Source organism: Neodiprion lecontei, chromosome 6 (assembly GCF_021901455.1).
Source record: "Neodiprion lecontei isolate iyNeoLeco1 chromosome 6, iyNeoLeco1.1, whole genome shotgun sequence".
NCBI lineage: Eukaryota > Metazoa > Arthropoda > Insecta > Hymenoptera > Diprionidae > Neodiprion > Neodiprion lecontei.
Window position 1 is genome coordinate 17,680,377 of NC_060265.1, and position 23,097 is coordinate 17,703,473.

At 38.8% G+C, this 23,097-nt stretch overlaps 3 protein-coding genes across 8 annotated transcripts; 2 read left to right on the forward strand and 1 right to left on the reverse strand.

Moving 5' to 3' along the window:
- Positions 1-3,385: 3,385 nt before the first annotated feature.
- LOC107216778 lies at positions 3,386-6,249 on the forward strand. Its single transcript, XM_015654065.2, has 3 exons — positions 3,386-3,429; positions 4,018-4,089; positions 5,263-6,249. Exons 1-3 carry the CDS (start codon positions 3,418-3,420, stop codon positions 5,557-5,559), a joined length of 381 nt encoding a protein of 126 aa, XP_015509551.1. The 5' UTR covers positions 3,386-3,417; the 3' UTR covers positions 5,560-6,249.
- A 4,303-nt stretch (positions 6,250-10,552) lies between these two features.
- Positions 10,553-18,614, forward strand: LOC107216768 (neprilysin-4). Of its 6 annotated transcripts, none has more exons than XM_046743944.1 (17): positions 10,553-10,675; positions 13,575-13,641; positions 14,140-14,237; positions 14,357-14,407; positions 14,476-14,533; positions 14,608-14,795; positions 14,911-15,148; positions 15,214-15,463; positions 16,233-16,509; positions 16,648-16,803; positions 16,889-17,124; positions 17,216-17,325; positions 17,405-17,463; positions 17,675-17,723; positions 17,830-18,016; positions 18,080-18,256; positions 18,333-18,614. In XM_046743944.1, exons 1-17 carry the CDS (start codon positions 10,660-10,662, stop codon positions 18,504-18,506), a joined length of 2,391 nt encoding a protein of 796 aa, XP_046599900.1. In that variant the 5' UTR covers positions 10,553-10,659; the 3' UTR covers positions 18,507-18,614. The 6 variants fall into 6 exon arrangements, with proteins under 6 accessions (XP_046599900.1, XP_046599901.1, XP_046599906.1 ...); XM_046743945.1 differs by having other exon boundaries at positions 16,651-16,803; XM_046743946.1 differs by having other exon boundaries at positions 10,624-10,675; positions 13,575-13,650.
- Positions 18,609-22,360, reverse strand: LOC107216767 (rho GTPase-activating protein gacF). Its single transcript, XM_015654054.2, has 7 exons — positions 22,241-22,360; positions 21,422-21,742; positions 21,110-21,311; positions 20,746-21,036; positions 20,187-20,546; positions 19,768-20,085; positions 18,609-19,624 (listed from the first exon to the last, which is right to left on the reverse strand). The coding sequence occupies exons 1-7, from the start codon at positions 22,256-22,258 to the stop codon at positions 18,783-18,785; spliced, it is 2,352 nt and encodes a 783-aa protein (XP_015509540.2). The 5' UTR covers positions 22,259-22,360; the 3' UTR covers positions 18,609-18,782.
- Positions 22,361-23,097: the final 737 nt, after the last annotated feature.

Here is a 23,097-nt window from a genome sequence, read left to right on the forward strand (position 1 = left end):
GGTGGACGAAAATTTCAAATTTGATCGAATACAGTCAAAAAAACTGTGGAGGAGTTTTTGTAGTAGCTGATTGGATTCGCTATACTGGATTTTCAAATTCGTAATCAGGTACCCCAAACATTTAAGTTATGTAAAATATGTATATGAATAAAGGGGTACGTTTCTCGGAAATGAATTATCACTTCAATTTTCACGATTTTTCCAATCAATTTGTTTTTAACAATAATAGTTTACATTATATCGCAATAATTACTCTTGAGTACTGAAAACATTAGTATACTAGCAGAAATAGCAAAAAACCGCAACGAAATATTTTGAAACGCTCTCTACATGTACAAAAAATGAATATGAAATTGGTGGCAAGAATACTTACCATTACGACTCAAAGAGTCAAGTTTTTCATCGGAATACCGTAGAATGCCGATTATCCGAACGTCAATTAATCGAACCGTAGATTATTGAATGACTATTTCGTTTATCTGAATGTCTATTTATTACATGCATTCTTTTTCCATTGGCAAGCTTCACCCGTTCGCAAAGTTGTGCAAAAATGAGACATAGCGTTGAATTTTACATTTTATGATGAACGAGTTTACGCGGTAAAACAGAAGAAAATCCGCGAGTTTTTCCCAACGCAATTGGTAAAGTTTACTGTTACCGCGTTAATTGGTTTTAAATGAATATATTCCATCACTTTGAATGAACTAGCGCCTTTTTCCCCACGGAACGAAGTTGTTCGGTTATCCGAATTTTCGACTATCCGAACGGTACCCGGTCCAAATTAGTTCGGAAAATCGACGCTCTACTTCACGTGTAACGTATAAAGTTTATTTTTTTGAGGAATTCCGATACTTGTCTTAGAATCGGACACGCCGTGCATGGCTAGCGAAAATGAAAGGAATTTTACTCGGCTCCATACAACCAAACCGAAGTAAAATTCATCATTATAATTTATACTATGTGCACTTGCAATTTTTCATGCCGTTCGTCAATGCTATGCCCACGAGGCAACTGCAGAGTATTACGTCGTGTTATTTAATCGAGATCACGAACGCCGGCAATCCGGTACGAGGGGCATTCCTTTCTTCGAAGCGAACGATGAAAAGTGATCGAGTTGAAATTCATGCCGATTGGGAAGTCAATTTTTTCTCTACATTTCAGCACAGCTCATTGTAAAATGAAAATATCCTTCCGACAACTGACAATTATTTTGAATTCACTTGAATTTCCTTTTAAACTCCATCGTGTACCTTATATAATTGGGAGTTCTTTCCAATTAGCGTTCAATTATTCTGACAGCAGTGTGGGTAATAAAGGAGCGATCACTTATCGTTAAGAGATAACCAACTCGGCGAAAAATCAATCGGTTAATTAAATCGTTATTACTTATCGATTGAGTTGAATAATTAACCGTTTTGATACAACATTGTGCAAATGTATATATCGAACCTCTGTGCATGGAGTGGCGCGCAACTTCGGTGAAGCCCCGGCGTTTATCACAACAGACGCGGGAGATTTATGAATTGTGATATCGAACGTTGGCGTCGCGAGTTACGCTTTAGATTGAACAAGAAATAATCGATAGTAATTTTAGCTGAAAAAGTAAAAGGCGTATTTGAGAATTGTAGAACTTGGAAGTAGATTGTAGAGACGGGATTTCAGTGTACTTTCTAGACTTTAGTATCGGCACGGTCGCAGGTATGTGAATCTGTCTTGCCTCCGGGGACTCACTTCAGAAGTCGTGCAATCTCCATCCTTGGATTCGAAACTGGAGCACATAGTCTTATAGTGCCCGACTAACTAACCAACTAATCGCAACCTCGTTTCATCTAACTGAAACATGTATACTGAATAACGAATCCTTTCTTATTCTTCATGTCACCGTCCACCTCGTAGGTCCAGAGAATCGATGAAAAACCATCGGCAACCAATTTTTTCATCGGAAAACATTAGTGTCATTGATATGTTGCTAACACATAGGTATAAAGATATGAAAGAGTGACTCGACATATCTAGCCTTTTTTTTGTGAGAGTCGAGTTACAGCGGAAGTGTGGAATTTGATGCGTTCGCTTCAGATTTGCCGATGTACGGTTATAAACAAACTTTCGATTTCTGCGCACCGAACTGCAACTTTACCGCGTTTCCGGCGTTCTTATATACAATGATTCATGCATAACCGATAAGGTTTATTACAAAATGTAGCACCCAGTAGCGCATACGCTTTCAAACGTTTTGCAAGAATTCATAGCTCCGCGCTTCTGTCCATGTGTACGGTAGCTATACATATACATGCATAATTACAATCATAAATTTACCACTCCGAGCACTTCAAGCTCCCTGCAATTCACTGTACTGCACGGATACAGTTCCTAACGATTTTCCTCGTCGAACCTACTGTAGCCGTAATAACAATGCAGCCTCGTAATTTGCGATTCACGTGTAACACTTCTGTAAAACCATTGCAATGATGACACTTACAACTATAGATGTCTGCATCTTCCAAGTTGATACAATATAGCAACGCACTTATCTATAATTTACAAAGGTGCACTGCGTCATTGCGATCAATTCGGATTTGCCATACCTGAAGATACCGTCTATGTATATAGAAGCTGAAATTAATGTTCCAAGAAAATTTCATTTGATTATCGGATTCGAACTTGGTGTTAAAGAATCAATGTCTGACATGTTTTTTTTTTAGTCTGCTGGTATTTGCACAATTTACTTAAAACGAATGACCAATTTCTGTCTTTTCGGCGCCACACTAAAACCATTAAGTTAAGAGAACCAAAAACTTTGGCCCTCTTCACTATTGAAACTGGCCTTGCATTTAATTAGCGATAATCATGGTTGATAAGATGAGAATAGAGGATCTAATTACCTGACAAAATGTTGCACGAATAGCTAGTCTTCCTAAAATGGCATGGATAGTCCAAAGGGAGATGCAAACGTTCTCGAAGTAAACCGTGCCAAGGTACAGGTAACCTCTTGTCGAGACGTTCAACTTCTATAAGGATCAATGTGTGTAGAAATAAGTGGTTATATTGAGGGCGACAAAGATAACGATTTTGAAGGGCGATCCAGAAGCTCCATTGTTCAAAGAAAGATCGTCCTCTTTTTCTTGTCCGAGAAATCGGTTCATAGAGTCGAGTCACGAAAACTGGAAGATAAATCGAATTGAATATGCACAATGGGCTCAGATTTGGGGGGTAACAAGAGCCTAATAAGGGGCCAGAAGGGTCGGCAGGCGAGGTGAAAGGGGTCTTGAGGCGGTCTCGTTACATTGCAATTGCAGCGGGCCCCCGCCCGTACTTTACTGGGCCTGGGCAGGGCAAGGCCCCAGTATAAAAGCAAACGCAACTGCCCCTTGAACAAGTAGTATTTTCCAGTAAATCGTACAAGAAAAACTCTCCACCATGCAGCTCGCTGTAAGTTACCAGACAGCAGATATTTCTTAGGATCGTTTCTACGATTTTTAAGCATCTGTTGTACAGAACCGCACATGGTGCTTTCTGCACCATGTTTTTTGAACCTGTTCATCAGTTGGAAATTTTACATACGTTTGAGCATTTTTAAATTCGCTATTCGTTGAACTCTTATTTGTTCAAGTGCATTTACGGTATCTCGTACAATTAAATTCAAGTGCCGATACACCATTTGATTGTTAACGCGACGATGCAGCGTATTAAATTCTCTCGTTTGGGCATATCGCAGGAATTCATATCGATTATTGCATACTTTTCCCACTGCTCCTATCCTACGCTCCACATTGAAGAGTTTACTGAAATGCGGTGATATTTCACTAGCTGAATACGATTCGTTTGTTGTATTTTTTTTGACTTGTCGGGATTAATGGTAATACAAAATTAAGTTACCTAACATCTGTACACCGGTGATATGAAATTTGTCGATATGTATATGTAACACGAACTTCTATATTTATTTTATTCGTTCCTCTAGTCGAAAGTCCAAACAATGTAAATAGTGATACAAGATAATTTTTCTTTTCTTCTTAGATTGTCCTGTTCGCCGTTGTTGTGGCCGTCAGCGCACACCCAGGTTTGATCGACCCGTGGGCGGCACCACAGGTAAAGTTTTAATACTGGTGCTTTCGAAAGAATCAATTTAAAGCTTTTAATCCGCACTCTTTCTCGCTCTCACGATTCTCTTCACCCGTTCGCTTACACTATTACCACATCACGTTACGTCAATTCTCAGACCGAGTTTCTTGTGAAAGGAAACAGTCTGACACGCAAGCGTCAAATCGCTCGCATCCCTGGTCGAGTTCGGTGAACCAATCAGAAGCAGGTCGCGCGACGCATGCGCAATCGGCCGCTTCGTTTCGCCTCAGCCACTCGATGTGAGTTGGTTTACGGTATGAAGCTGAAGCTAGCAGCCAAAGTTAGCAGCCAAATGTGGTAAATTTTTCGGAAATAGAAAAATACGGTTCAGTTTTAATATTCATAATTCTATTAGTATTGAAGGTTCAAGGTGTTTCACAAAATTTTGATTCTCGGTCTTCACTACCTTATTTGGATCGATATCAGAACGTTTGGCTGATAGCTTCAGTGTCATGCTTACCGTAGGAACCATTATACGCTGTGACAGTCGTATTTTTATACATTTATTCCGCGAGGATATTGAAAGAATCGAAACGCCATTGCACCACACTGCACCTAATTTTGCATTTTCCAGGCACGTTATCTAGCACACAAGGCCTGCTTTTTTGAAAATTAGGTAGACTACTCTTCGATTAAACACCAGTAGGTTATCGGGTGGAACATCAACCCACCTATGTTAACCAATAAGCACAGGCACTGGTTAACCACATCTCGAGATTGAAACTAACTCGGGACAAGTAGTTGGATTCTCGATATTTTGCCTTTACTGAGAGAGAAGCGATCGAGAGCGGGAAAAGAGAATCCGTACCCTCAAACAGAGAAAAGAGAGATTTTTCCATCTACCGATTTACATAGAAAAAATCCGCATTTTGTATTTTTCCATAAATTTTCCAACTGACATTGTACATTTCACGGAATTTCCGCAATTGCGCAAGCCTTAAACGTCGTCTGACGTACACTCCTGTGATGCAGTGACCCGGCTGATCGCGAGTCGACTTTCTCTAATGATAAATCCATCGTCCTAGAAGACTGCGAGAGTTTTATTCCCCTCCTAGACTCGTTGTTGCATAGCTATCTCTGTCGGCAATACCTGCACGTGATGAGTACGAGGTGGAAAATCAAAGGAAAATTAATTTCCAGGTGGTCGCTGCTCCCGAGCATCACTACGTCGGGGTTTCTCACGGGCATGCTCCGGTCGCTGTTCATCCCCAGTACGTCAAGGTCGCCCAACCAGCCCCGATACCGGCCCTGCACCCGCAGCCTCTGAACATCAAAGTGCCCCACACGCAGTCGGTGAGGCTGCCCGTTGGTCACGTCCACATAAGTCATCCCCATCTGATCGGCGTTGAGGTTTCGCATCCGGAACCCGAGCCAGTCATCGCCAAGCATGCTGTCGTCCACAAGACGGTTCATGCCGCACCAGCCCATCCCTGGTAAATTAGGGATTAATTAAACCACCGTCTAATAAACGAGTCCCCGGCTTTTCACTAACGTTAGACAAATCAACGCCCTATGTACGTAATAATCACCTGGAAGTATGTTGATTTTTTGTATTTTATTTTACTTATCAATGCGGCCAGAGTATTTGGGAAGAATTAAATAAATTTTATCAGCGAAAAACTTTGCAACAGCTACTGCAGTTGTATTTTGTTTCGCATCGATAATGTTATAATTAGTTTGGAAAAATATTCGCTGGTTTAGTTTTATTCGAGAAGAGGTAAAGAGAAAGGAAGTCATCTTCGCGAAAATTTTGCACTTGATGCAGATGGTTGGATTATTATTATAAACATTATTACTATTAATATAATTATAATTACTCTTTGTTTTTCTGTCGCGAAAATTATTGATTGTGTCACAGCTACGATTACGTCATGGAAAAAAAAAAGAATAAAAATTTCATAAGCGTAAACTTGGAAGAACTCGATCTCCGTTTCCTAGGAATTATGATATATAGTATAAGAGCGTTAATTAATGTCGCGCGAATCGTGTGAATAATCCAGGGACTGCAGACCAGGCACTCAAACTAAAAAAATCTATATTTCTTAAAAAAAAATTTATATACACATAAAAAAAATTACACGGTAAAAAAGAAAAAAAAAAAAAACGACTTTCTATAAAATACTCCAATTGCGTATTCTTCTTGTGCGGCATGTGATACTGAAGAAAACAAACAACAATTGCTTTCGAAAAATTTTTATCCCAAAAAAATTCCCCACCCCCTTTTCATTGTATATTATTGTATACTATTTCGCCCTCGCTGTAATTTATTTTCTAATAAAAAGTAAATCTTACATCTTGTGATAACAATACAGCTATTGTTATAATTTTGTAATACCCGATACCCTATATATACGTATAAAAAATACTACATCACAAATTTATATTACACATAGTAGCAAATGTAGTATTTTGTTTGTTTCAATTTTCAATATGTCGAAATTTTTATTCTCTCAAATCGATTTATACTATACATGTATAGATGTGACAGAATCGAAGATCTTGCTCAAATTTTGAGTTTATATAGTGAGTTTGGAATAGATTGATGCTATTTCCAAGCACGGAACTGATGCTATCGAAAGTTTGCTAATTACTGATAATGCACGGAGCGGTACGTATGAAACTTCTATAAATAGACGTGCACACCTGGTTGGCGGGTATTATAGAGAACGTGTGCAAAATTGACGATAGCGCCGAATTGGCCGTATTTGTCCTAACCGACGGGCAGCAGACAATAACAATTGATAGTGCAAAAATGAACCTTTCCTTATCTTATTCCGGGCGGAGGCATTTTCTGGGTACGAATATTTGTTTTTTCGGAAAAATGTTAACAAATGACCGCCAGACCATCCATCAACGTTGGTGCAAGTCCTGTCGACGGGGACAAATTTGGCCACTCGTAGCGCAAATCTTACTCCTGGTTATTTTATTTCACTTTATAATTAGATGCGGATGTAAATAGATCGTGAAAAGTTAAGTTAATAATGTTTAAAGTGAAGAGAAACGTGCTAAATCAGCAAAACATGAAGCAATTAAGCCTGTATATATTTTTTACTTTAAGGTATGGTAAAATTATAGCGATTTAGCTCACGATTTGATCGAATCGTCAGGCTAACAATAAGTCAGGATAAAATGTTTCGTTGCCCGATCTAGTTATTTTTATTGTACATACCTATGTATACCTTCGCACGTCATATTCCGTGGCTAAAGCCACAGTCTGATAAAGAGCACTTACTAAGGCTCATTGATCTACTAACACGGAAAATATAAATCAATTTTTAGCTGCCATGGAAACTTAGTGGCCAAACACGAGTGTTCGCTTGTTCGTTTGCATCGCCGCGGCGTGTTACGCGAGGAGACAGTTCCTGGTCAAACATAACTTGAGGACATATGTGTGCACACAGATAAACGCTGTGCGTTTCAGGGAATTTTATCGCCAAGTGTCAAAGTCGATTATACACACGAGTTTGGCGTATATCTTCCCGGCTTGCCATTTTCTATTACAGGCGATTCATATCATTTTTATTGCCCAATTCGATCGTCGGCTATTTACCCACGCCGACAGGAATTTCTACTTGTGATTACCGTACAATAATCGACCAATATCATTTTATACCATCACCGAAAAATACTGTTCTGACTATAAAATGAAACGGAGTTATGCAGCCGTAACTAGGAAATCTAGTAGGTGTGACTGTGCCTTACCGACTTTTTTGTAGTTCCAACGATGTATAAACCGTTGTTATCACGATGATCATTTTACTAGAATTGTTTAGTAACTACAAGAAATAAAACAAATTTTAGTACACATTTTCAGATATCCGCGAAGAGTAATGTTTTTCCACTTTTTAATCCTAACGCTTATGCCTTTATTCAAAGGCTGAAAATATGGCCTTGAATAGTGTAGAGCCAAATTCTTGTGGGTCGTTCGATTTTGATGAATCGAAGCTTATTATTGCAAGTGTTCATTATTTATGCAGAAATTTTTTGTTTAACACAGTTATTAAAAAATCATAGTCAAATGAATACCGTTACAATGACGGTTTGAATATTGTTGGAAATACTAGTAAATGTGGTATGATTATCTATTTAGTTTCATCATATACGTCAATACGTTTTGTGGTTAAAGCAACATTAAATCCGGTTATTCAGTTAACTATATTTTTACAGTTTGATAAGGCCTTAATTTTGTTGTAGCACCAGCATGAAATCGTCGCAATTGTTACAAGAAAGTATAGGAGTGATCGCAATTAAAAAGAATTCAAGCAACTCATACTAGATTTACTAGTTAAATCTGCGAAACTCATTCTTATCTTTCTTATCCCAGAATTATATTTTTCGTTTATGATAAGCAATCAAAATAGTTCCTTCAACATAATGCTCTCACCGCAGTCCCTATAATTTCTATTCCAAAAAAGTGATGTCCTTGTAATTACCGTTGTGCATGTGTAAATCCAACAGTTTTTTTCCCGTACATAATCATTGTACTTAAGATAATTTATGCCATCAGAAACTTTTCGATCGCAAACAAAATGAGCTATAACATAGGTAAACAAAAAATAAATTTTTTTTTTTTATTCATATTTGAATGAATAAATTTTGATTCTATACATCGAATAATAACCGGAATCTTCAGTTATTACTTATTAAGTTTGTTTTTGTCTTATTTACGTGTATAATTAAATCTTGAAGTTTTTGGTGGATAGTATAACCACCCGGTAGCAGCACGTTGGAATAAAAAACAAACTTAATCTAATAAAACTATGTTTTCTTTTATTAGTTACGTGAAGGAAATAAAAATTTGACATCTAGAATCCAGACACAAAATTCGTGTTGACCGGCGTAACGCATTGAAATCTATCGAAATATGAACATCTGCATAACATTAAAGCAAAGTAGTTTACTTATAATATGGTATGTTATTCCGATTGAATATAACTCGAAGTTCGGTTGCAATTTTTAAATCTTTCTTTCATAATTTTGTTTTGACTTTATCAAGTACGTGCCAGATGTTTTCTTAAATTTTTTGCTTCAAGCGCACGTTTGTGAACTGCATATAAATAAATAAATTAATTCAATATGAGGTCTGAAAATCAATTAGCGTAATTTAAAAACAAATTATTTGATGCGAATCGATTTTCATATTCCTTCGACTATAGCTGTATTCTTTTACCAACTGTGTGAGGACATTAATCATATATGCGTGGTTTATGGTACAGGGCTATATACTTTGCACATGCTATAGATAGATACGTGATTAACATGGATTAATAATTAATGGCACATTGACGTGTACGGTGGTGATGTTGTTGACTCTATTCTACAAACAGTTATTAGTATTCAGCGAAAATTGCTATGTGGTATTAATCGACTGCGGCGGATATTCTTGTTGTTTGTAGCTTATTTTATCGAGATGCATACCCAATAATCGTACATCGTACTTTTTAAACACGATCTTACTCGCTTTTCAGATTTGTTTCTCTGTTATCTTTGAAAGTTTAGTTTCGCTATGTGTTCGAAAATAGAGTAAATGTACCGTTTCTGAATATCTTAGTACCGTCTGTACCTATCGATTGATCCATCAATAACCATACCAATTACATACGAATAAAGGCGTAGTCATAACCGGCCCGAAAATATTCAAACAACTTTAATCACTGTAAAGTTTGGATTTTAATGACTTGGTTATCAGGGTTAATATTTTCTTTATAATGGTACACTCCAAATTTTATTCATTGAAAATTTATTGATTACCAATTACAAGTATACTACTGAAAAGAACCAGTATATACCTATGCATTGACGATCCAGTGACATTTTCACTACTTTTGCACCGAATTTTCAGTGTACATACACTAATTTTTCCTAGTAGTAAACTTTCAACTGATTCATATTTGGAGAGTACGTTTTCATACCGAATGGATTTACATTGCCAAAAAACATTTGAAAAGTATAATATATAGTAGTGTCTCTATACGTACACACCATAATGTCAGGCCTACGTGTCACCATCCTTGACACTAATGTTCCCTAATCGTCGATGAAAATGTTCTGTGTAACAATCTATCTTGATCCGAGAATGAAGAAAGTAATTTCGTGAACCGAAACATGTCACATTGAAGATAAACTTAACAACACATCTATCTTCGATCAGAGGCAATCAACACCTCGGTGGCTACCATTAGCATTTCGGTATTTCGAGGTCAGGAGCTAGAGCGGCTCGAACACACGTGGCGCAGGAAAAATAAGTAGGTGGTCAGGCTTTATCATTCGGCACTGGGATTGTGGCGAAATTTATTGGCTAGTTGTTTTCTTGTTTTCGATAAATAAAAGAAAGTTGACGAAGACCTTAAAACTTGTAATTACCGCCATCAAGAGCTTTTTGCCTATGTCCATTACCACCTAGCTTGGGAAAACGGAAGGGTGTGTTGCTGTACGGAGTAACGACGGTACACCTGGTTGACTCCGGTGAGTCGGCGGGCAGTTGTTGGTCAGTTGTCAGTTGCCCGTTCATCGGTCCGATTCACCGTTCTTCCCGACATGGATACTAACCACGGTGAGTTGGAAGGATCGGAGGATGAGAGGAGGCCTTGAGTCAGGGATCCTTAGAGTGTCGTTTGAATTATGGAGTACCTTATATAACCCACCACGCGTGTGTAGATATGTGTCTTGGCTTCAGCAGAGTAGGATCTATAGTCGAAGCGCTAATTCAGAGAGGGAGAACTCTCCTTTCACCGTTTATCCGGTTATACCGAACGGAAAATTCGTACGGATTTATGGCCGCTATACCACTGCTGTTGCACTTAAGCTCCGACACCGTATGTGTAAATATGTTGGGTACACGTAATGCAGGCACGGCTGTATATAATGTACCAGTGTCTTGACGACTGATCGTCGAAATGAGCAGGAATTACGACACTCTTAACGATACCGGACGTTTACTCCGTTTCTTCATTGCCCGCTGCTCCACACGGCGCTCCACAAGTCATGCACGCGGTGCAGAGAGTTGTAATTGAGCCAATTTCGTTGATTATATATGGCTATGCGTGTCGGGATTTCTCATTTTCTCAATTATATTTACCTACCGGTAGCTATGATTTAGTTTGTTGAGTACGGTGGTGAAATGCAGTCCCACATTTAAGATTATTGTACCCGTTATTTGTCCCTCGTGTTTATTTTCGTGATTTCATCACTGCTCTCTGTACAAAATTTGTTGGTTTGGGATTTCTTTTACTGTGTCGTGAATCATCAAGTTTTTTTTAGTTTTTTGAGTATTTGTGAAAGATTTTATCCCCTTTCCTTTTTTTCTGTTCCATGAAGATTAACTGTCTCAGAAGTAGTTTCGGTTTTCCGTGTTCATTGCACATACCGATTGTGGTACTTAACCGTACCACGCTTATAGTATGATGGTCAAAGATGCGTTTAAGTATTGAAATTTGTCATCAAGTATTCGGACTTGACGAGCGTTTGATAATTTCAATAATTCGTAACGAATTATGTATCTTAAGTGTTGCATAATTGTGCATGGTTATAAATTATGTCACTGTGGATATTAACATTTTTTCACTAACAATAACATTTTTTACCCACGACTTTTACCCATGTATGAGACAATCCATCGCCATTCGATTAAGGGGTTATACATGAACAAGTTTATAGATCGACCTTCATGTGCATATTTGTTTCAACAATTGATAGGATGTACCGTTATTAACATGTTTTGCGGTGCTCACGAAATCTTCAAAACGGCTGAACGGATTTACTTCAAATTTAGAGACAGTATTTCTTGAATGGATTAGTTTATCGTTTTCTCTACTATTCCTTTTTTTATTTATTTTTTTATTTAAACGATGGACACAAAATTGAATTCCAACTTCAAACGGTCACCGTATTGTTAAAACAAAAATTCAGATTGTTTATCAGACTTCTAAGGAAAAAACGTGTACAAAACCTCGTTCTACATGCTTTTGAATGAAATGGGCTCCAATCGAGTTATTATGATTAGAGGTCGAGACGTAAGTTCCTAAACTTCACCCAATCGTTCAGCTGTTTACTAGTACGTGTATATTTACCCCGACCATCTTACAATCAATTTCTGTTTTATTTCATTAATGCCTTAAGATTTAGAATTTTTCACATTCTCTTGAGCATCTTTTCCTCGCACTGTATTTAACTTTCCGCTTTTTTATAGAATGAAACGTTCTTATAAAGGCCACGAAAACCATTGCGTTTCTACTGAGCCTCCACGTTTTGAGCTCTTTACGAAATCCTTCTGATAATTTTCAGGCGAATGCCTGGGTGTGTGTGTGTGTGTGTGTGTGTGTGTGTGTGTGACATCAAATTTTTTCCGAAGACATCTTTCGAGAAAGAATCGGCGGATTTTTATGATCTTGATCTCAATTTACGTGTTTGTCCCTAATTTATAGCTGAATAGATTTTGAGGAAAAGGGCCGGATTGAGTGGCTAGTCAATTTTTCGTTCTGATTTCTTTAGAAAAGTTATCGATCGAAAATGTAAAAGAACTCAGAATCAATGATTATTAGAATGAATTACAATTTCTTGAAACTGGTCGAGTTAGCGGAAAAAATTTATTCTACTTCTGAGAACAGCTTGAAATCATTGAAATCTAACAGAAACTTTGTTAGATTTTGTTTTAATATTTATGACTGATATTAGCTTTTCCATGCTTGAAGAAACTGCAATAATTAATGAGTTGACAAGAAATTTGGATAAAAATTTCTGCACGATTGTGATTCAAGTTACCAATATGACACAAAAACACGGACCAAATCAGAGATTGTCAAGGTTAGACGTTGGACGACTAGGTGTAAAGCGTTCAGAAATACCTAGTGTCATACTTTCGCAAGAATATTAAATTTGTTGTGACCTTTGCGGTATAATAACAGCTATAAATTGTAATCAACGGTTGGTAGATATGGGTAGTACGCAAAACTTTCTGAGAACTTACAGGCCGATTGTATTAATTGTTTAATCGTACACACCTTGAGTTTGCATTTTCTTCGCAGTTTGCTATCAATTATATGATTATCCAATATTTTGGATCGAACGGGATGCTCAGAAGGTTATGTCATTTTGTAATTCATGGTCAGACTCAGTCAACAGACTATAGCCGATGAGTTTTTACTATAAACGAGTCAGTGAATATCAAAGGGTATAAAAATTTCAGCATAAAAAAATATCTTTCTGTAATACCACTTGATAGAGTTTTAATGTAAAAGCTTAATAACTTAGAGGTAATTTAACATACATGTTAAAAATTATTTCTAACCAAAAGCAATTTAATTCTTAGTCAAAATTTTAGTTACCGCTGTCTGTCAGTAGGACACAAATATTTTTTTTCACTTGACGGTATTATTTTCTACAGTAAAAAATGTACTGCTCACGGCACAAAATTTGTACATCAGTAATATAGGTTAATTATTTTTCGTTTTCAGGGACCGTATCTCCGTATTCGATTGGCAGTGACAATAACCTTGTACCAGTTAAATTCAGGGGCACAATGTGAGAAATGTATTATTTAACAGAACAATTTTATACAGTTCTACATACCTATATCCTACTTTATGCATATATACTATAATATACTATGTATACATACATTGCATGTTTTAGCACGTAACATCGAAAATTAAGATAAATATGAAGATGAATCGCCCGAAGGCTTGATAGTAAATACTATTTACATGCATACGCCAAAAATAAATTGTCTCGTGACGTTCTTTTTTTCTGTATTGCATTGAATATTAAAATTAGAGTTTCCGCTGATTTTGCTAGTGACTTTTATTATACGGCACTGTAACCTTTGCTGCAAGGATAAATTCAACATTTTTCGTAAAAGGCAATATATTGCAGGGTTTGCCATAATTGTCGATTGCACAAAGTGGTGCATTGAATTTTACATGAGCCTTCACCGTGATTCCTCGCCACTTCGTTCTCCTTACAATCTATGTATTCGAGTAGATATTGCCGTCAGTGAACAGAGGATATTTCATTTTTCAGATTTCAGCAGCTACATAGGATATACAGTAAGATAACATTGGCTCTACTAATTATCAGCACGCTGTTCCTGGTAGTACTCATAGTTCTTTCTATAGTCTGTGAGTAAAAATTACGATTCTGTTTCCGTCTGGTTTGATTGATATAATATTTTTTTTTATTGACATTCAAACAGTCGAAAAATGTTGCTTCCTCTGACCGTTCGATATATATTTTACAGATGCTCATCCGAGGTTTGAGATTTGCAGTTCTGAAGAGTGTATACGCATAGGTTGGTAGTTTAATCATATTTCATTGCGAGTGAATTATTAATTACCACGGTATAAATAATTCCCACAGCTGCCAGCTTCAAGGAGTCCATGAATACGTCTGTAAATCCATGCGATAATTTTTACGAGTGAGTTGAATTTATTCCTTCAATAAAAATTCAAAAATTTCTCCTTTCAATTTTAGCCTTGAAATTCTTCGCAGGTACGCTTGTGGAAGATGGTCGCGAGAGCATCCAACACCAGACAGCAGCTCGACGAATTCCTGGTTTAGTGAACGGACTGCTCGAGTGGCAAGAACCATTCGAGACCTTTTGCAAGAAAATACAACCGTCGAAACACCGTGGGCGGTCGTACAGGCAAAAAATTTATACACAAGCTGCCTTGACGTTGGTGGGTTGATATTAACATCTAAGCCACCTTCACCATTGAGTGGGAAATTGCATAATTTCCATGTCGCTGAAGGCGGTCCACTGAACGCTAATTGGATTATGTAACAAATTTCTAGCATCTCTGAATTCTCTGGGTCTTTGGCCGTTGCGGAATTTACTTGAAGAGTTAGACTTGCCCGAGATACCGGCCCTATTTTCTGGCACACCAGGAAATATTACCAGCCAATTGGCTAGATTAAAGAAAACTCTCGGCAAAGACGTATTTTTCGGTCTTGATGTTATTCCTGACCCCAAGAACAATAGCAGGAATATCATATTGCTCGGAATGCCATACACATCCAGCCCTTTACCCAGGTAACAGAAATCGACAACTTGCCCATCGCGGTTTGGATTTGTATCCCATCGTTAATTGCTTTCAGAGACGTAGAATTGGACAAGCGAATACAACGCATCAGGACACGAAAGCGAGCCATTGAGAAAGACTTACCTGACGAAGACGAGGAAGGTTTGATGTCTGTTGAACAAATTTATATGACGGAGATCATCAGGGAAGTGACGAGTAACGGAACAGCTAAAATCTGTAACTTGAATGACACCGGATACCCGAATGAGACGGAAATAGCTCGTGTGGTAGAGCAGATCTATGGGATGAGTGAAGAACTTTATTACGTAAGAGTGGTTCCAGGCCTATCTGGAATTTTAACATCTTTAGCACTTTTTCGAAATCCGGGAGGAAAATTTCTGGTTTTTAACTTCCTACCGCTCTGCATTCAGAAAAGACGAGGAGCTATTATATAATAAAAATAAAGAGTTGAGCTTTCTCTAGATTTAGGTGATTTAAGGAGGTGCGCTAGTTCCATAAAAATGCAAAGAAATATTATAAATTTTTTAGAAATTCTCACCACGATTGTAGAAATACGACTGAATCATTTGAAAATTCTCGTCAAAACCGTTCCGTCATAAGTAAAAGAGAAACTTCAATTTTCATGCATGGCTCGTATGTAAGACGAAATGAAGTATTGCGTTTATTATTGAAAATAATTAGTTGAGAAGTAGAAAGTTGAACACGGTATTGAATTTACGAAGACCACATTCGGGAAGTTACATGAAAAATTTGTATCGCATTGCCTGTACGGTTTATGAGTGAAATCAACACAAGCATAAGCAAATGCGTCAGTTTATCGGTTTCGCGAGGCGTAGTGCGGCTGGCGGCAAATGTTGTCTGTGTTCGAAACCGGTCCCTTCTATTCCCCTGCAGTGGTAAAGGCTAGTGAATTTCCACACGTTAAGGCCTACAGAATCTGACCATACCGAGTGCGACAAGTTCTTTAATCGATGATATTTCGAGAACGAATATACGAATTTCCATGATTTTGGTATTAATCGATGTGGTTGTCGTAAACTTAGGACTGATTAAATACTGCCATAAATTGTTTAGTTGACTCACGGCGATTCAAACGATACTATTTCCGAGGCTGACTTCAAATATGAAGATTATATGTATGTCGACGATCTTCAAAAGATCACGGACGACTACATCAAGGATGTTAATTTGAGTCTGACACCTAGACAAATTTGGCGGCCGTTCATAGAAGAAGTCTTCAAGGATATTCCCGGTCTTGATCTGACGAGGAAAGACAAAGTGCTCGTGGAGGATTTGGATTATTTAAAAGAGATCGCTGTTTTAATATCGGCTACCGATGACGAAGTTTTGGGTGAGTTTCAGTACGGTTGGAAATAATTCATTTGTCCAAGTCCGTGTATGTGTTGAACAATTCCAAACCTAATTGATCGGAAACACCAGTAAAAAAGAAAAAATATCTAAATATTATTTTTCTTTATTGTTGTTATAGAAGCAAGTATTTGGTGGGTCGTTCTTGACATAGTGGCACCTCACTCGAGCGAAAATTTGAGAGAGGCCTGGGATAAGTATTTGTTGAGCATCGCAGACATAGAAGTTTGGCAATCAAGATCATTGCATTGCGTGAACTCTGTGAATCACCTGATGGGTTAGCGTGTGCATTATATTGTCTTGTGATGGCGTCATCAAAAGCATTCCATCTCAGGTGTACTTCTGTGGTTCCTCGGTCTTAGGCATGGCGGTCTCGTGGCTATTTGTGGATCCTAAGTTTCACGAAAAAATGGGTCAAAAAGTTGTGGAGATGTTGGAGGATATCAGGGCAGCGTTCGCATCACTAGTGCAACAAGCGGACTGGATGGATGCACAGACGAAGTCAGCTACTCTAGAGAAGAGTAAGAAGATGGCTTCAGCCATTGGCCATCCACATTGGCTTTTTGAAGAAGCAGAATTGAACGAGTATTACGAAGGAGTACGTATCGCAATCAAATTTTAAAAATGATACTTTGGATTAATGAAGCCTCCTCGATATATTTACGTGACATATGACGAAATTGTTTTAGATAAACATGATCGAGGATGCTTACCTCGACAACATGCTGCATATAGTAAAACTGAGATGGAAATATGTTCTTGAGAGTCTTCACGATGAGAATTTTGCCAATGAAACTTAGTATGTTCAATTTGAAGTCATGATGTCAAGTAAGAAAATACATTTACCGATTAATTATATTATTGCGTTGGCGTTACAGCTGGGCTACGGACCCCACTGATGTCAATGCCTTTCATACCTTTCAAGCCAATCAGATAAGTGAGTATTCATTTTTGTTCAATAACATGAAATGTTTAGTAAATATATCACCTACTGATGGAAGCTAAGCCACCAATTGGGCACATGCGCGAACATGCTTCGGGTTGTTAATCCACGTATACATTAGACTTGTACACAAATCAATCAGTCATTAATATTAGTCGTGCAACTTCTTTTTCTCCACAAATTATTTGCAACTATTCGGACGCAGCTGTACCAGCGGGAATATTGCAGTTCCCATTCTATGAGTTGGGCTTAGAGTAAGATTGAATATACCTTAGTAGTGAAGAACTGCTGTTAATAAGCTTGTATTAGACGGGTAAAGTGAAGAGCCTCAATATATTCACGTTACAAATACTGTTTTAGAGCTTTGAACTACGGTGCAATCGGTACCGTGCTTGGTCACGAGCTAACGCATGGCTTTGACAATATCGGAAGGCAGTTTGACACTTCTGGAAATCTCAGGCAATGGTGGAGTAACGAAACCATTAATGAATATACGGAGAAGACACAGTGCTTCGTCGATCACTACAATACATACTACGAAGAGAAGGTACGAAGGCAATCTGTTGCAGCTGAGACAAAATAAATTCTAATGTACCGTTTTTCGTAACAGGTGGATGATTACATTGATGGTGAATCGACGTTGGATGAAAATATTGCTGATAATGGTGGATTGCGAGAAGCCGTTTGGGCTTACAGAAGATGGAAAGCAAGACACGGTGCAGAAGAAACACTTCCGGGCTTCACTCATCTGTCCTCCGAGCAGCTCTTATTCTTGGCCTTTGGTCATGTGCGTAAACAGCATAATAGAAAGAGGCTGTAGTCAATTAAGAATTTATTTACAATAATATCTGTATCCATTTTAGATATGGTGCGAATCGTATACAGCGACAGCGTTGAGATGGATGTTAATGGACACCCATTGCCCAGGTCATGTACGACTAGTGGCGGTGATAAGAAACTCCGTAGAGTTTAGCGATGCCTTCAAATGTCCTGTTGGTTCCAACATGAATCCAGAAAAGAAGTGTCATTTGTGGTGATTTGACCATTAATTACTTGTTGAATTACGTTGGAAAAGGTGTGTGGTGGGGGGACGTGGGTCACATCCCCATCAGGATTTAAGAAAATAATAAAGACCTATATTTATAGCAAAGGAATTTTATTTGAGTATAACAGGTTGAAGCCTACCGAAAGCGAGCATGTATGCCACGAATGCTAAGCAGGGCTATAGTACCCATGTTTGAATAGGTCTCTGTGACTTCTATTAAGTTGACTCAGTGGATTTTTTTTACAAACAAGAGTATAATTTTCTAAACCTAGTAAATGTAGCCTCCCTCAGCATCTGTTTGCTGGTTGATTCCCGAGAGAGAACTTTCTGAAATCTTAACTTCAGGTTGACTCAGCCTTGGGAAAGTAGCGGGAGTAGGTTCAACTGAGAAGACAGTGCTCTGGTAGTTCTTGAAGAGCTCTTGCTGATTTGGAGAAACGTAAAAGTTCGGCTGTACGGCTTGCTCGATTGATGGCGACAAGTACGACTGTGCCGAATCGAATTTAAACTGAGTAGGTGCTTCGGTTACTGAGACGGTTGTGGGAAATGGGGAAGGGGTTACGCTTTGGGGGGTAGGGAACACAGATTGGTATTGGAAGGACTGAGGGGCTACATAGCGTACGCCTCCGGTGAGGCCTGAAGAGTATGACTGGGGGTAGCTAACTTGGGCGTTTCCGTTAAGTGTTGTGTCCTTCAAACTCTGTTCAAATCCAGAATAACTGCGTACACCGGTAGGGTAAGTTCTGTAATCAGCATCCTGATAACCGTTCACCCTGCCATAATTGTTATTGTAGATTCCGAAGTTATTGTTATAGCCTTCGATGCTGGGGGTGTAGGTGTAAGTTTGCTTGAGGCTGGGATTGTACTGGACTTGTTGGAACCTGTTGAAGCCGAGAGTGTCGGAAGGTGATGCACCAAAGGAGGTCGAGTAGACGGATGGGCCTTCGATGGAAGAAAAACCAGAGCCGAAAGTAGATCCCAAAGACGATCCATAATTGGTTTCCAAGGGGGGTGACAAGTTGTCAATATCTAAGCCAGATTTAGTGGAGATTGTATCCGTAAACGATTTGGCTGCGTTAGCTGCAGATTTTACTGTCGTCTTGCTGGCATCTGAAAAGTAAAATGAACGTTTATTCAGAAGTTCCTTCAACATGTCTTTATTTTTCCGGTGATGGTTGGGTTAATCCGATCGTAGTTAGGTATGGTAAACGATATACCTGAACACTGAATACAATTGAGGAATGTGAAATCACCTGGATAAGCTTTGCTGCTGCCTGATTTGGATGCTATGTTTGTTGCGCTAGTCGATTTGGTCGAACCTTTGTTAGCTTCCGATGAGAAGCTGAAGCTGGAGCCGAAGCTGGGTTTATAACTGCCTTGCGTGAATGTGCCAAAATCTGATGTGCTTCCTAAGGAAGGACTGAGCCTAGTGTTGGTGGAAGATCTGAAGAAAGAGTCGGACTTGGATTTCACAGGGGCTGTGAAACTATCAACAGATGATCCGAAACTAGCTGGAAACGTTTTGGCGGCTGTCTCGATATTTGTAGAAGTAGATATCTTCTTGCTGTAATCTGTAAAGTGAAATATAGTCACGACCAGATTTTTGTACATAGATAAGTTCGATACTTTAGGGTATCACTTTTGTCTTTCTCGATTAATTATGTTTGGTTACCTGAAGAAGCGGCTTCACTCTGGGCTTTGGATTCTGCTTTTGCGTTGCTAGTTAACGTAGCCGATTCATTGTTGATATTTGAAGACAAGCTGGAACCGAAGCTGGGGTTGTAACCTGATTGCTTGAACGTGTTGAAGCTTGTGGTGCTAAAAGGTGTTGCGCCTAGGGAGGATGAGTACGGGGACGAGCTTCTGAACGAGGAACCGAGTCGAGAGTTGAAGTCAGCACCGAAAGAGGAGCTGAACTGGGGCTGGAAAGGAGTTGCCAGGCCATCATTGGCTGAGCCGAATCCGCTAGAGACCGTTTCGGTGGATGACTTGATTTTTGTTGAAGCAGATTCTGCGGTTACCTTGCTGGCATCTGTAAAGTAAGGCGAACTTCGGAGTAACTTTACGTAACTTCGGAGGCTTTTCGGTACTTTGATTGGCTTAGGCAGACGTGCCTTTCTTTCCTGTCGAATTTTTTTACGAATGGTATAAATGTTTTGGGCAGATAACCCACTCAGAATTGGTCGAAGAAACTGTATTACTGCTGAATGTAGATTAAATTTCGCCCTTACCAGCAGATACCGATGAACCCTTGTTAGCGTCTGAAGACAAGCCGAAGCTAGAACCAAAGGGGTTGAAACCTGCTTGTTCGAACGTGCTAACGTCGACTGCGCTGAAAGGTGCTGCAGTAGAGGGTAGCGAATAAAAAGCTGGGTCCTCGAGGGAAGTACTAAGGCCAGAATCGAATGAAGGTCCAAAAGAGGAACTTATCTCAGATTGGAAGGGTGACTCGAAGTTTCCAACAGTTGAGATGCCATCACCAGAGAATGCTTTGGTAACTTCTTCGATATACGCACTGGGAACTGTAAAGTGAAACAAACGTGTGTGTAAAGATTTTTCTGGAGGAGGTGATACAAATTATCTACGAATGATTACCTGAAGAAGTTTCGACACTAGCAGCTGTTGTTGATATTACAGTATTGTCAAGTTTATTGGCCTCTCCTTTGCTGATACCGAAGTTCCCTGATTGAGCCAGATCATCAGCCTGTGATATGCCCTGAGATTGGACAACAGTGACTGAGTTTACCTTAGGTAAACTGAGGCTGCTTTCGGTGACAGATTCGATCTGTTTGGCGTTCTGGGGTGAAAGACATTCCTTTATTCAGACGATTCAATTTTACGCACTAGCAAAAATTTTCTTAGATGTGAACTCTAAACTGATATAGTATTAAGGAATATAATCTGCACCTTTGCACCGCCGATCTCAACTTCGTAGGCATTGATGTTTGTTTTGCCAGCGTCGAAGTTGGTGCTCACAAAATTATTGCTGCTGATAGGAGTTCCTGGCTGGAAACCGGGAATTCCATATTCCGTCAGTGTGCTGTCGTAAGTTCCAACATAGCCACCCAAAGCCTTAGCGATTTCAATTTCATTCTGGTGGTGGTCATGATCCTCGTGGTGGTGATGGTGGTGGTGGTCATGTTGGGCATCGTAGCGTGGGTCGCCAGGAAGAACGTTTCGCTTGTTCTTTTCTGCGGGTGCCGCAAGCGCGGAAGCCAGAAGACAGGTCTGAAAAAAAATTTCCATCAAATGTGAATTCTTACTAGCTTTTCAGTTAGTAATTACGGACGGGAATTTACATTTCAGCATGTTGACACAAATTCTATTAGTAAAGCCTTCAGAAATCATTATGAAATTTGAAGACCTGGAATTCAACGATATTCGATCGTGGGAAGATCAGAAAATGGTCAAGATCATCGGACGATTTTATTTCATTCCGGAACATTTAATCCCAGAAGTTCTTCACTGCATTTTATTCTAATTGGGATTGACATTTTCCAACGGGTAACGATGATGTAAGAAATAGCCACGGTCAACTGGTTAAACAAAATACGACCAAAAAAGTAAATTCGAGGCTGGTCGATAATGTTGCCGATCTGGGATATAACACTTCTGAATAATTTTACCAGCTTATTCATGAAATAATCTCATTATGCTAAATATGACGTCACTCACAGCAGAATCACGGGAGGCAAGAGAGAGGGGAAATCATTTAAAGTTCCTCACCAGTAAAAGTATCTTCATGTTGGGCGCTCGTTCCACGATGAATGTGAATAGAAGACTGAGCAGTGGTTTCGGATGATTTCGACCTTTTATACGTCGAGAAGATCCTCCCAAACATTTTGCAATCCAGTGGCATTGACAGAACTAGATTTTTTTCTAAATTTAGTTATTCCTTACTTGAGTTTGAAGCAAACTGTTTTAATACTTTTTGGCACTCAATGTCACCAACAGGCTTTCCTACAAAGCAAACAACCACAAACCGCATTCGGAAGCTAATTTACATATCGATACATGGCATTTGAAATCGTTAATATGTATATCCTAGAATGTAGAGTCCAAATTATACAGTCATATCTTATGGCTCGATGAGAGCAAAAGTGAAAATGATTCCCGGTTTTTATAATGCAGTATTTGTTACGTGCTTGAGACATGCATAATCTGAGTGCATATACTTGAGAATTTGAGATGGGACAATAATTAATTCAGAAGTTCTATCTACTATGATCAAGAAGGCATTTTGTCTGCTGATCATGTGAACACTTTTTCAAGTTAGTATTTTCGGGTATACAACATCAGAAATACTACATGTGTTATGTGTACAACTGTACACCCTGATAATAAGATACTTTCGTGAATGATACTTTGTCTGCCGAGATGAGCAATTAGTTTTCCAATTTACCTGGGCAGCATGCGGCCAACTCAGCGCGAGTACATTACATTACACGCGTAGAATTTCAAATATCTCAATCTCTGGACTTCATGTAAACTCTGCTTTTATCATATATTATGATACTTGGCCGGATGTCGTAATGTTGGGAAACAACAAATATCACGACCCCATGGAGCGAAGCAATAAACTG

What these genes read in the sequence shown, in the direction of transcription:
- LOC107216778 (XM_015654065.2), top strand. An exon ending in ACCCGTGGGCGGCACCACAG is followed by an intron (nt 4,090 to 5,262) that starts GTAAAGTTTTAA and finishes ATTAATTTCCAG; the next exon opens with GTGGTCGCTGCTCCCGAGCA.
- LOC107216768 (XM_046743944.1), top strand. An exon ending in CCATGCGATAATTTTTACGA is followed by an intron (nt 14,534 to 14,607) that starts GTGAGTTGAATT and finishes AATTCTTCGCAG; the next exon opens with GTACGCTTGTGGAAGATGGT. An exon ending in CACAAGCTGCCTTGACGTTG is followed by an intron (nt 14,796 to 14,910) that starts GTGGGTTGATAT and finishes ACAAATTTCTAG; the next exon opens with CATCTCTGAATTCTCTGGGT.
- LOC107216767 (XM_015654054.2), bottom strand. An exon ending in TTGAGATCGGCGGTGCAAAG is followed by an intron (nt 21,312 to 21,421) that starts GTGCAGATTATA and finishes CTTTCACCCCAG; the next exon opens with AACGCCAAACAGATCGAATC. An exon ending in TAGTGTCGAAACTTCTTCAG is followed by an intron (nt 21,037 to 21,109) that starts GTAATCATTCGT and finishes TTCACTTTACAG; the next exon opens with TTCCCAGTGCGTATATCGAA.